We start from the raw sequence: 14449 nt of genomic DNA on the forward strand, positions 1-14449 counted from the left end.
AGTGGACATTTTGGTCGGTAGCATACACCTGGCAATGTTCAAGACAGCGTTAAAGCTAACTCACTCACAATATATATGTCATCCACTCGCTTCAACGCCATGTTGCCGACCAAGAGCGTGTATCTATCCTACCGGGTACCCTCTCATTGATGTTTGCATACAGTCACTTGTCTCTCTCCTCCTCAATGGGCGTGGGACAGGATTCAGTAGCTCGAACACCAACTGTGGCGTGTAAATCGAAAACCCTAAACAACCAACTGTAACTATTTCCAAAGTGACCAATGTATCATACTTAAAACTGTGAATGGAATTGAACCCGTGTTCACAGTCACCTTTTATTTCTGTGCTCAAATTGATGACAACCCCATTCTTCAGAGACATTGATAGCACCCATAAGCTGTTAGACGCAAACATATATATTTCAGCAGACACGAGGCTCTTATGGTTCATGGGAAGAGGCTTGGGGTGAAGAAAGATAGGTCTTAGGTCTCTTGATCGTTAGATAATTGGTAATCCTTGTATCGGGACATCCGCGAAACCAGGAAATCGATAAGGTCGTTCTCCGCGAACGCCATCTGCTTCATAGCATGGAAGGGGAGGACAGAAGGGGACGTGTTGCACGTCGGTGTTGGAGCTGGCGTCGTCGTTGTGACTGGCGTACTCGTGACGTTATTGTTGTGGCAGGTGTACTCGTGATGTTATTGTTGTGGCAGGTGTACTCGTGATGTTATTGTTGTGACAGGTGTACTCGTGATGTTATTGTTGTGGCTGGTGTACTCGTGATGTCATTGTGGCTGGTGTGAGGTCATTGTTGTGGCTGGTGTACTCGTGATGTCATTGGTGTGGCTGGTGTACCCGTGACGTCATTGTTGTGAATGGTATACTCGTGACGTTAGTGTTGTGGCTGGTATACTTGTGACGTTAGTGTTGTGGCTGGTGTACTTGTGACACTATTGTTGTGAATGGTGTCCTCGTGACATTGTTGTGGCTGGTGTACTCGTGACGCTATTGTTGTGGCTGGTGTACTCGTGACGCTATTGTTGTGCCTGGTTCTCGTGACATTATTGTTGTGGCTGGTGTACTCGTGACGTTATTGTTGTGGGTGGTGTACTCGTGACGTTATTGTTATGGCAGGTGTACTTGTGACGTTAGTGCTGTGGCTGGTATACTCGTGACGTCATTGTTGTGGCTAGGGTACTCGTGATGTTGATGTCGCTGGTGTACTCGTGATGGTATTTTGTGGCTGGTGTACTCGTGATGGTATTGTTGTGGCTGGTGTACTCGTGACGTTATTGTTGTGACTGGTGTACTCGTGACGTTATTGTTGTGGCTGGGGTACTCGTGATGGTATTGTTGTGGCTGGTGTACTCGTGACGTTATTGTTGTGGCTGGTGTACTCGTGACGTTATTGTTGTGGCTGGTGTACTCGTGATGTTATTGTTATTGCTGGTGTACTCTTGATGGTATTGTTGTGACTGGTGTACTCGTGATGTTATTGTTATGGCTGGTGTACTCGTGACGTTGTTGTTGTGGCTGGTGTACTCGTGATGGTATTGTTGTGGCTGGTGTACTCGTGACGTTAGTGTTTATGGCTGGTGTACTCGTGATGTTATTGTTATGGCTGGTGTACTCGTGATGGTATTGTTATGGCTGGTGTACTCGTGATGGCATTGTTGTGACTGGTGTACTCGTGATGGTATTGTGACTGGTGTACTCGTGATGGTATTGTGGCTGGTGTACTCGTGATGGTATTGATGTGTCTGGTGTACTCGTGACGTTATTGTTGTGGCTGGTGTACTCGTGATGTTATTGTTATGGCTGGTGTACCCATGAAGCTATTGGTGTGGCTTGGGTACTCATGATGGCATTGTTGTGGCTGGTGTACTCGTGATGGTATTGTGGCTGGTGTACTCGTGACGTTATTGATGTGGCTGGTGTACTCGTGTCGTTATTGTTGTGGCTGATGTACTCGTGATGGTATTGTGACTGGTGTACTCGTGACGTTATTGATGTCGCTGGTGTACTCGTGACGTTATTGTTGTGGTTGGTGTACTCGTGATGGTATTGTTGTGGCGGGTGTACTCGTGATGTTATTGTTGTGGCTGGTGTACTCGTGACGCTATTGTTGTGGCTGGTGTACTCGTGACGCTATTGGTGTGGCTTGGGTACTCGTGACGCTATTGTTGTGGCTTGGGTACTCGTGACGCTACTGGTGTGGCTGGTGTACTCGTGACGCTATTGGTGTGGCTGGGGTACTCGTGACGCTATTGGTGTGACTGGTGTACTCATGTCGGTATTGTTGTTAATGGTGTACTTGTGAAAGTATTGTTGTGGCTGGTGTACTCGTGACGTTATTGTTGTGGGCGGTGTACTCGTGTCGTTATTGTTTGTGGTGTACTCGTGACGCTATTGGTGTGGCTGGGGTACTCGTGACGTTATTGCTGTGGCTGGGGTACTCGTGACGTTATTGCTGTGGCTGGTGTACACATGACGTCATTGTTGTGGCAGGGGTACTCGTGACGTCATTGTTGTGAATGTGTACTCGTGACGTCATTGTTGTGGCTGGTGTACTCGTGACGTCATTGTTGTGGCTGGTGTACTCGTGACGTCATTGTTGTGGTTGGTGTACTCGTGACGTCATTACTGTGGCTGGTGTACTCGTGACGTCATGAATTGTTACAGGTGTATCCCAGATGTGATCATTGTAGTGGCTGGTGTACTTGTGGCGCTGGTTGGCAACATTTCATGTCTGAACAAACAGCCTTGAAGATTAAGATGGACCAAATGATAATCACTTGACGACGCATATTTTCACAGTTTACTAAAGCCACGGAAATCTTTTATTCACCGAGAATTGTTTGCTTAATAGCTTTGACAACGCATCTCAATTCTTTGTTGATATAGGCGTGCCTCTTATCGCCAGTTCTGCCAGAATTATTCTCAGCTATTGCAAATACAAGTAATCACGGTATAAATTATTGATACACCACACCCTCGAGACCGCTATCTCGCGTATCTGATTACGGGTACCAAGCTGTTCATACATCATTGATTACCTCGTAAAAATGAACTGTCAGAACTGCGACTTGTCTCAAGACAATCTCAGCATTAAGACTATCGGTTATTCGAATATTCTTCTTCTTCTAATGAACCTCGTGTCCCACGAGACAATAGCAGCATGGCGTCACTTGCTAACTCGCTTGGTGGATCACTTGAGTGAGTCAGTGGGTGGGTGAGTGAGTTGGTGACAGCAATAGTTATATGACCATGTCCTCTAAGTAATGAACAAGGCAAGCCAGTGGTTGAGTGAGTGGTTGAGTGAGTGAGTTTAGTTTTCTCCGTTTTTAGCAATATTACAGCAATATCACGGCGGGGGACACCAGAAAAGGACTTCACACATTGTATCCATGTAGGGAACCGACCCCGGGTCTTCGGTGTGACGAGCAAACACTTTAACCACTAGGCTACCCCACCGCCCCAGTGGTTGAAAGAAAGAGCAACGACCTGGGTCACGATGACACGTCATCAGCTAAGAGGTAGACTACATAAGTCCCTGATTAGCTCTCAAGCAAGATGTACTGGGCATGCTTCCGGAATCCACATGACCAACAAATTCATTGGAAACGCAATTCAGTTGACCTGCAGATTCCTATGTAAGTCATTCTTAATAGTAAGTTGCAACATGCTGGTGGTGAGTGAATTAGATTTCAAGTCAGTTCGCCAATGTCACGGCAAGGGAGACCAGAAATGGGCTTCTTTCGTTTAACCCATGCGTGAGTGAGTTTCTTAATTTTACGCCGCTTTTACGACTATTCCAGAAATTAAACGGCGGGGGTCACCAGAAGGGGCTTCACACATTGTACCCATGTGGGGAATCGAACCCGTGTCTTCGGCATGATGAGCGAACAGTTTAATCACTTGGCTACCACACCGCCCCTTGAAACCCATGAAGAGAATGAACCCGTGACTTCGGCGAGACAGCGAACACTTTTAACCGCTATGCTACCCTCCGCATCCCTTCGGAGAACTCTCGTGGTTAGATTTGGTAAAACGTTGAACGTTGAATGAAATGGTAGAACGGTCAGGTGGGTTTTCCTTATTGAATGACTGGTAATTTTTTTAAATACTTCAAATCCTCTCACATTTATCCGTTATCTTAAATAACCGGTTTTACGACATAACCCTTAACTATTTTACCTACCCTAACCTATTTTTACTCACCGAAACTCTAACTCACGACACGAGCTGGCGACATTCCTCGTCTCGTTGATGTAACACGTTGTAAGATCACATTTTACAGTTCAGTTTTTGCATAAACACGTTTGAAAGAGTAATGTCATTATCAAAACTGGCTGATGTCGTAACACAACTGAAAGAGATGCTGAAGTGATGAACTACAGGTGTTTCAGCGATCAATATTTGTTCGCTGTTTAAGGATGACATATTTAGCAGCTTTACGGCTGTCTGGTGGCTGTATTTAAATGATCGAGTTTAGACCAGACATTCAGGTGATCGATATTATGAGTATCGATCCAGGCAGTCAGGGTACGATGAAAGGCAATTGCCGAGCCTTATAACCTGTTCATTCAGCAGTCTCATAAGGCCAGAGTTAAGGACCTGTTTTCATTTTATTGAAATATTGAAAATATTAACAAGTGAACAACTACTGAATGTACAAGGTCTCTGCTTTAAAAAATATAGGCTGAGTTCGAACCCTGATCCACATGGTGAGTCGACACACTTTTAACTGGCACCATGCAGGGCGGGGAGAGAGGGTTTAGCCTAGTGGTTAAAGCGTTCGTTCGTCACGCCGAAGGCCCGGGTTCGATTCGCCACATGGATACAATGTGTGAAGCCCTTTTCTGGTGTCCCCGGCCATGATATTGCTGGAATGCTGCTAAAAGCGCCGTAAAACTAAACTCACTCACTTTAACTGGACCATACCGTGTCTCTGAGACAGGCACGGCCTGATAGACACACTTTTAACTGGACCATGCCGTGTCTCTGAGACAGGCACGGCCTGATAGACACTTTTAACTGGACCATACCGTGTCTCTGAGACAGGCACGGCCTGATAGACACTTTTAACTGGACCATACCGTGTCTCTGAGACAGGCACTGCCTGATAGACACACTTTTAACTGGACCATACCGTGTCTCTGAGACAGGCACTGCCTGATAGACACACTTTTAACTGGACCATATCGTGTCTCTGAGACAGGCACGGCCTGATAGACACACTTTTAACTGGACCATACCGAGTCTCTGAGACAGGCACGGCCTGATAGACACACTTTTAACTGGACTATACCGTGTCTCTGAGACAGGCACTGCCTGATAGACACACTTTTAACTGGATCATGTCGTGTCTTTAACAGTGTTAGACGTTATGAGTTCCTGCTCAGGTTGACGCCATGCCTTAGTGTAAATGTTTCATCCGGTTACTCAATATCCCTACGTGCTTCGTCAATTACTTCGGGTGCCTAAAGGTCAGCGACAACGCAGTATGTCTCGTCCCCATCCACACAGACAGCCGACAGATACCGACGGCCTTCGGAATGTCAGCGGAACTTGCCGAGCCCCTCGGCGAATCAAACGCTATTGTTGGACAGAAATATGAAACACACTGTCGCCGTACAAACCTAGGGAGTGGTAAAGTTCATTGAGTATCCTCAACAAAAGATGAAACAGGTATACAGGTTAGATATGAATCGTCGTTTCGTCTGTGTATCGCCATGCTTTTATGATAGTAAATGAGTATGGCTTCACTCAGCATTTAGCAATATTCCAGGAATATCACGGCGGGTGACACCAGAAATTGGCCTCTGACATTGTACCCATAGGGAATCGAACCCGGAACTTCCGGCGTGACAAGCGAACGCATTAACCATAAGGCTACCCCTGTTTTATGATAAATACCCTGGATCCATCCCCATTAGCTTCATCTCTTCAATAACAACTCTTGCACAGAATGTTCGCAAATGTAATTTGATTGGATTGTCATTATGTCAGAACACTTATCACAAAAACAGGGATTTGTAATACCTTGGATGATCCACGATTATACTATCTGAAGTTCAACAACATAAGTGTCCGAAAATATCGTGTAATCATGTACATGTATTCCATTAAATTTTTAAAAAACTACAGAGAGAAGAGCGAGAGAGAGAGAGAGAGAGAGAGAGAGATCAAATATGTGCAGAGGGTCCGTGAGAAGTCAATTTTTCTCAAATGTATTTTTTCCAATAAAAAAGACGTTGACATCGGTAAATTCTTGACTTATGTAACACACACATCCTCGCCAAACAAACGAAAATTCAAACAACCAAATTGACAGTTATGAGACATACGATTTTTTAATACGAGAACGCAAGAAATGTTATTATAAACTAATATACCAAAACAAAAATGCTATTTTACCCTCTAATGGAATATAGGCTATAATTATTTGTTTAGTAACAGTCATGTTTATGGTTGGTATATAATGCTACGAACAGTTACACTTCTAATATATGAAACACGAACTCATAATAGGTGTTGGTTTAAAGACATAAATTCTATAAACCTGAACTCGGCACATACATATATTTATCACCTATATATAGATAGCATTGTTATTGATGAGATTGGCCTGTTACATTTATACCTCTCTATATATTCAGACACGATAGATTGGCGTAAATAGTCTGCTCATTAACAATGTGTTTGACATATCTTATGGATATTTTGGTTACTTGCATTAAATTAACATCATAAGTGCCCTTTCGTCAAAAACAAGATTGTTTACTTGAGTGTGTCTTAACGGATGCGAAATAAACACATGTGATCGTCTGCTTGACATGTTTCGATCGAGAATGCACGATTTGCACGTGCATAGCCGCGTTTACCCAGCGCACGGACCGAGCGCCTGGCCGAGATTTGTTGTTTACATGGCGGAGGATAACTGAAAATGCTGTTTCCCTACCTGATGCTTTCTTGACCTCCTTGATGAAGCCGATCAGTGCAACGTTTGCCTACAGTCTCGTATTCTGAGACTCGAGCAGGGTCCATGACGACAACCGACGACATCAACGTCCACTGTCACCTAGGCCCGGTCAGCTGATGACAGCTGCAGACAGCGATGGCGACTTCACCGGCAAATGCAGCGCTTATCTTCTGGGCTGTCCTTTTGAAAATGTACCTTGTTTATTTTGTACACGTTTATCCGACAGTTAAAAACATAAACGTGAGTCGGCCTGGAATAAATATCTACAATGAGAACAGTATCACATCGCTATCGTCGTGCAGCCGACCATGTTAGGCCCATCCATTCGAAACCGTTGACCGCGATACACTACACAGTTAGGGCCTTAGAGCTTTCACAGCATCATGTTTACAAGTGCAAAGCCGTTGTCGTTTTCGTACAGTCACGACAACAACACTGATATACAGAAGTACGATGCGGACCGGTTCAACTTCGCAGGCGCTATTATGCAAATATTGACAGCATACAGATCAATCGCCTCTAGATGACCCACAATGCAACTCGTTCTCTCATCTGAGTGACATCCTGCTTCGGTCGAAGTGTACACGCTCTGACGGATCTATTCGATTTTAGCGAAGTAGCTTCAATTTTATGCTATCTGTTCGCCTCGCGGATCATTATGTGATTTTATTATGTTAATAGTGCCATGTCAAATGTTGTTATGAGTTGAGACTAATGCTCTTATAACATGGGGACATTGTACGCCAGTAAATCAATAATTTGTTTCGTTTGCGCTGATATATAAATGTAATCCGCACGAACGATTGTATTGAACAGACGGCGAGCCATAACAGCAATACCTATGTTTATGATTCACAATTCACAATGGACACATGCATTTTAAAAGCATACATTCATGAACACAACGCAGCGCCATGGGAATACCTACCATTGTCAGACACTTTAAATAAACGTCTTTACAAGTCATGAGTTTGTTTACAAGGCGGGGCGGTAGCTTTGTGGTTAACACGTTCGCTGGTTTTGTAGAAGGTACGCGTTTGATACCCGACATGGGTACAATGTGTGAAGCCCATATCTGGTGTTACCCGTCGTGAGGTGAAATTAAGTGTAACGTCGTGCTTGAGAATATTTCGCTCAAATGACGACGTACATGCATGTGTATGTGTATGTGCGGCTGCTTGTACTAGCCCAGACTGAAGCTGGTTTTATAGTGCTAGCCCACTGAGATTCCATACCGCAGTGAAGCATGAATACCCCACTCAGACACATACTGACTCCGAGCCGACCAGTCCTTGTTGTACCCATTAATGCCGAGCGCCAGACAGGGACCAACAAGTGCCATATTTTAACGTCTTTTGGTATGACGCCATCGGGGATCGAACCCGCGACCTTCCGCTCTCCGGGCGGACGCTCTAACCACTACACCACGGAGGCGGTGTTACCCGTCGTGGTATTGCTGGAATATTGCTAAAAGCGGCGTAAAACCATACTCACTCACACACTCTGCTGAAGATTAACACAAATCTTTAATTTCCATCCAAATATGAATTTTCAAAGTATATTTAGCAGGTGCAGGCGGGTTGGAGAATGACAGCTGTGTTCCAATCACGCTGTGTTAACACAGCTGTTGAATTGTGCCACATGATTGGGTTTTTTCTGGTCATGGCGCGTTGCAAGTAACTGATACTGTGTAATTTCGTTGAACATGTATACAAATAGGATTTATTTGTTTGTTGTTTAACGCCGCTCTCAGCTGTATCCAGCTATATGGCATCGATCTACGCATTAGGGATACGATGACATGTGTCAACCAAGTCAGGGAGCCTGACCACCCGATCCCGTTAGTCGCCTCTTACGACAAGCTTGGGTTGCTGAAGATCAATTCTAACCCGGATCTTCACGGGATCTACACATATGAACTATAGCAGTTTATAAACAGATCCAAATAAATATTAACACTATTTGCGAATTTGTACCCAAGGTAGCGTCACTTTGGTAAGTGGGGCTATTGGGCAGTGTTTGCCCTTAACCCTGAAAACTTGCAGGCCCTAAGGACCCAGGACCATAAAAGTCCTGATCAGAATGTGTAGGCCCTATATTTTAGCTACAATATCAGTAATTCCCAGCGAACAAAAAGTGTGACAACTAACAAACTGAGTTAAAAAAGATCATATCTCAGTTATCTAAATTGCTTCCTCGAAAATGGTAGTCGTTTCACTTACAGCTGCTGATAGAGATATAACTGGAAAATCGATCCCGGGTCTTCGTCGTGACGAGCGAACGCTTTAACCACTAGGCTACCCCACCGCCCCTTTCTTCGACAAATCCCAGCTGCTCCCTGTCGATCCCTAAACGTAACCTGGTCACCTTGGTCACTCCCAAAGATCAAGGATCAAGAATACCATCCGCAATCTCAATTATTTCCATTGTGTATTCAATATATCCAGTCAGTGGAGGTAACCGGCAAGTAGTTAAAGCGTTGGCTCGAAAGACCCAGGCTGATTCCCACATGGGCACAATGACTTTAGCCCATTTCTGGTGCCGCTTTTGCAATATTGCAGGAATATTGCTAAAAGCGGCGAACACCAAAAATGGGTTAGTCAGTCCCAGTCAGTCAGTATTCAATATATCCAGTCAGTCGGCGTGACGAGCAACGCTTTATGCGTCTAGGCTACCCAGGCTGTAAAAGGTTACCGTGAAAATGTTACCGTCAACTGCAGGATAAAACGCCTATTTTCAGGTTCCAGCTTTTCGTTGTCTTGGAGTGCAAAGTCATTAAGCCAACAATATTTTAGAACTTTAGATCAGAGTAGGTGGTCCGACGCTGCCAGAAGCTACCAACGTGGGTTCGAATCCAGATTTTCACATATAATGTTATAGGTTTCTCAACACCATGGCCCTGCTTAGGGGTTCATGGCGTTTTAAATGTATACATGTAGTTATAGAGATTGCATCACGTCAAGCTTATCTCCTTCATGAGTGAGTGAGTGAGCTGGGTTTTACACCACTTTTAGCAATATCACAGGGAACACTAGAGTGGGCTTCACACATTGTACGTGTACCCACGTTAGAAATCGAACCCGGTTCGGCATGACGAACGAACGCTTTCCCAAGTAGGCTACACCACCCGCATTCCCAAGTAGGCTTGATATTGCTGGAATATTGCTAAAAGCGGCGTAAAACCATACTCACTCATACACAGTGTCGAGGAATAAAATCGGGATCGGACGATCGCTATGACCACGTATACTGTGTGTGGTTTAATATGGGGATCGGGCAATCACCTGGGGTACATATCTGTTGTACCCGTGCCGACGACCCCTTCGGCGTAAATAACATGTATAGGTTAAGGTCCGTAGTTATTTCTCAATTTTGGTTTATTTCCAAGATAATGTAATTTGCAAGAAATGAAAATTTACTTTTAATGGTGGCAATGCCTCAAACAAATCTCGTAAATCATGATAATAAAATGATAAATCGAAGATAGAATGATAAATCGAGTTGTTGCGAAATATACCTATTTTCCACACTTCTTGAACACTTCTATTTAAGGTCTGAGTTAAATACATCAAAACAGTTCTCCCCAGCGTACTCCAACAAAACAGGTTTTCCTGCCAAAACATGTTACCTAGGATCAGTGGATAGGGCACAAAAACAACTCGTTATTTTTGTCGTAGTGGACTAACAATAGAATGTGTCACCTGCATTGTGATATTTGTCTGTTTGGTTCAATGTACCGTTGCTATAGCTACGAACGTGTAAATGGCAGTTTATCCGTTGATGCTTATCACATTGTAATTGTGTAAACGTGACCAACTTGGCTATTTCGAGTGCTGGCAAAAAGAGTGTGAAGGATGTACGGTATGGAAACACGTGGAAAATATTAGATTCAATTTCCAGAGCTTATAATACTCATAAACAAGATTCAAGTCATAAATAATTTCTCTTTAGGTTACTACTTCGGGGTTTGTTATGGGAATCCGTGTCTGTGAGTAACGGTAATTAGTCCTGGGTTGGCACCGATAGTCACCCCCTACATTTCAGTGAGTGAGTGAGGGAGCGAGCGAGATGCTTTGAGCAATATTCCAGCAATCTCACGGCGGGGACACCAGAAATGGCTTCACACATTGAACATACCTATAGGGAATCGAACCCGGGTCTTCGGCTTGACGAGCGAACGAATAGTGGACGAGAGTGAGACACGGGTATATTATATCACGGACATGAGAACTAACGGAAGCAAAATTTGACGATTGTCATATACCATTAGCAAGCAGTAAAGGATGTGCGTCATGTATTCTAACGGAAAACGACAAGTGCAGGTGTCATGTAGAGGTGAGGTGAAATTGGGTTTTACGTCGTACTTGAGAATATTTCGCTCATATGACGACGTGCATGCGTGTGTATGTGTAGGTGCGGCTGCTTGTACTAGCCCAGACTGAAGCTGGTGTTATAGTGCTAGCTCACTGAGATACCATGCCGCAGTGAAGCATGAATACCCCACTCAGACACATTATACTGACTCCGAGCCGACCAGTCCTTGTTGTACCCATTAATGCCGAGCGCCAGGCAGGGACCAACAAGTACCATATTTTAACGTCTTTTGGTATGACGCGACCGGGGATCAAACCCGCGACCTTCCGCTCTCCGGGCGGACGCTCTAACCACTACACCACGGAGGCGGTTAGGTTTCATGTAGAGTACTATATCGACATGAGTGAGTGAGTTTAGTTTTAATCCGCTTTTAACAATATCACAGCGGAAGACACCAGGAATGGGCTTCACTTATTGTACCCATGTGGGGAATCGAACCTGGTTCTTTGGCGTAACGAGCGAACGCTTTAACCACTAGGCTACCACACCGCACACGTCGTCATGACCTAACATGATGGGAATAGTGACTTTGGTCTCGCCAGTTAATGTTTTATATGCATGACAGATGTAGTAACCATATCATGAACCAAGGCGCTAATCTTTGTATCTCAATCCATGTTACTTCAGTGAGTGAGATTATCCTTCTGACATGGCAGTGGTGACGTTTCCATAAACGTGACCGGCGTGGTTATTTCGAGAACTGGTGAGAAGCGTGTGAAAGATATACGGCATGGAAACTAGTGGGGAGTAATAGATTAAATTTCCAGAGCTTATAACACTCGTAAACAAGTTTCAAAGTCTTAATTAATTTCTCTTTCGGTTTACAACTTCGGGGGGTTTGTTATGGGAATCCGTGTCTGTGAGTAACGGTAATTAGTCCTGGATTGTCTTCATATCGTTCGCAATCTTTTAGTGAAATCTCATTTTCAAGTGTAAGTTGTCTTTAGTCGGACAGTTTCTGTTTTCTCTACCAGTGTTCAGCCAACCTCCTCGTCCCTTGTCAGCTGGCTCAGTTAAAAACGTACGTCGTTCGTACGTCATTGCAGCCCAGGGTTGAACGTTTAATGGGTTGGATGGTTTATTGGTAGATACAAAATATTTCTCTCTCCATATTCATACAATTTCTTTCTTGAGAATACTTGTTTGGTGAAGGTCACGGGTTCGATCCCTGACTGTGTCATACCAAAAGACGTTAAAATGTGGTACTTGTTTGTCCCTGCCTGGCGCTCGGCATTAATGGGTACAACAAGGACTGGTCGGCTCGGAGTCAGTATAATGTGTCTGAGTGGGGTATTCATGCTTCACTGCGGCATGGTATCTCAGTGGGCTAGCACTATAAACCAGCTTCAGTCTGGGCTAGTACAAGCAGCCGCACATACACATACACACGCATGTACGTCGTCATATGAGTTAAATATTCTCAAGCACGACGTTAAACCCAATTTCACCACCACCACCACTTGTTTGGCTTGTTTGATTGTTGTTTAACGCCGCACTCAGCAATATTCCAGCTAAATGGTGGCAGTCTGTAAATAATCGAGTCTGGACCAGACACTCCAGTGATCAACAGTAGTATCGATACAATTAGGATACAATGACAAGTGTCAACAAAGTAATAGAGCCTGACCTCCCGATCGCCCTTTACGACAAGCATAGGTTGCTGAAGACCGACTCTAACCCACAACAACCAAACCAAATCATCCCCGTCAGTAGGGCTGCACAATATAACCGGTATTTACCGGTTCAGACATGAAAACAATACGCTGATTGAAAACCGGTATTTTGACATGCATTCGGAAAACTTCGTAACACTGGGAAATCTTCGGATATTTCCGTTTTATAAATTGTAAATTCCTTTTGTACCATAAATTATTTACACTTTTATTTTGTCATGATTAAAAGTTTTTATTAAAGCTTAATTAAGCATGGTGATTTTGTTGTGTTTTTGCTTTATAAATCAAGCATTAACTCGATTTTAAGTATTTTCTTGTTAAAAAAGAACTTCTTGCAATATATTGCAATACATATCGCAATATATGCTTTCGTATCGCAATATATCGCAATATGAAAATTCTCTCCAATACCCAGCTCTACCCGTCAGTAGGAGGAGTTATTTTTACCCGTCGTCTCAAAAGGTATTCTCAGAAATCCAGGCTGCTGTCCATATAATTACAGAACAGACTGAATGTAAAAAAATATGACCTTCTGTTAACTTCGTCATGAATAGATAGTGTGCTCCAGGAACACGCTGTTAACTCACTGTGTCATACGAATGAATTTACAAATTTGGCGTCCTTATCAGTGCTTTTATGTATATATCTCGAAAATGTTCAATGAATAATAGATTGTGCTGACAATTATTTAATTAACATATAAATTAGAAATCATGACAGAAAGGATATCCTTGTATAATGACATGCATGCTATGGTGACCCTATACTACTGAAAGTACCGCCATCATATATATTTCTCTTTATCACAATCCCTAAACACAAATGCATGGAATGCACGTGCACAGTGCAGTAGCCCCATACATGTGCATGCCGGTGTCATTCTTGATTTTGATGGTTTTCAAGAAGGTCGATAAATCACTGTGGACCAATAATTTTGACATCTTGCATCACACAGTTGTTAGTGTTTGTTTCTAGCCGGGGTTTTGTTCGAAAATCGTACACATGCAAATTTCACGCCATACACCAATCATTTTTTAAGAGCGATTACTGTACAAACAACTATGGTCATAAGGAAGTGCAAGTGGTGATGCAGTCTCAAAATATTCATTATTATCATATCAACATTGATTGACTCTGATATATCTCCCAATTTTTTCAATCGTAAATTAAGAATGAGGTTCCCCTACTTTTTTGGAAGAGTATAGATGGAGTATTGCTGAGTGCAGCGTTAAACAACAAACAAACAAAAATACTACTGAGAATAAGATAGCGTTTAATTCCGTTACATACGCAAGGTGCAAAGAAATCACATACACCCACGCTGGTCTGGTCATGCACGCTAGAAATGTAACATTGTATGGTTTTGACGAGACTCGTTTTTCGAGCTACATCTTTTGTGCCTAAAAAGAACTCATGA

The 14449-nt window shown here is 43.5% G+C and overlaps 1 protein-coding gene across 2 annotated transcripts in view; it reads right to left on the reverse strand.

The window, feature by feature from the left end:
• The window catches only part of LOC124291205 (inosine-5'-monophosphate dehydrogenase 1-like), a 50318-nt gene extending 42991 nt beyond the window's left edge, over positions 1–7327 (reverse strand). For both annotated transcript variants that reach the window (XR_006902164.1, XM_046728141.1), the window contains exon 1: positions 6965–7327. Coding sequence is in view for 1 of the 2 variants with exons in the window: in XM_046728141.1 (XP_046584097.1) it covers positions 6965–7068 (104 nt within the window). In the remaining variant the exon portion in view is untranslated. The remainder of the gene's footprint in view (positions 1–6964) is intronic.
• Positions 7328–14449: the final 7122 nt, after the last annotated feature.

The sequence above is a fragment of the Haliotis rubra genome, unplaced genomic scaffold (assembly GCF_003918875.1).
Source record: "Haliotis rubra isolate DU_JTF1 unplaced genomic scaffold, ASM391887v1 Scf486, whole genome shotgun sequence".
NCBI lineage: Eukaryota > Metazoa > Mollusca > Gastropoda > Lepetellida > Haliotidae > Haliotis > Haliotis rubra.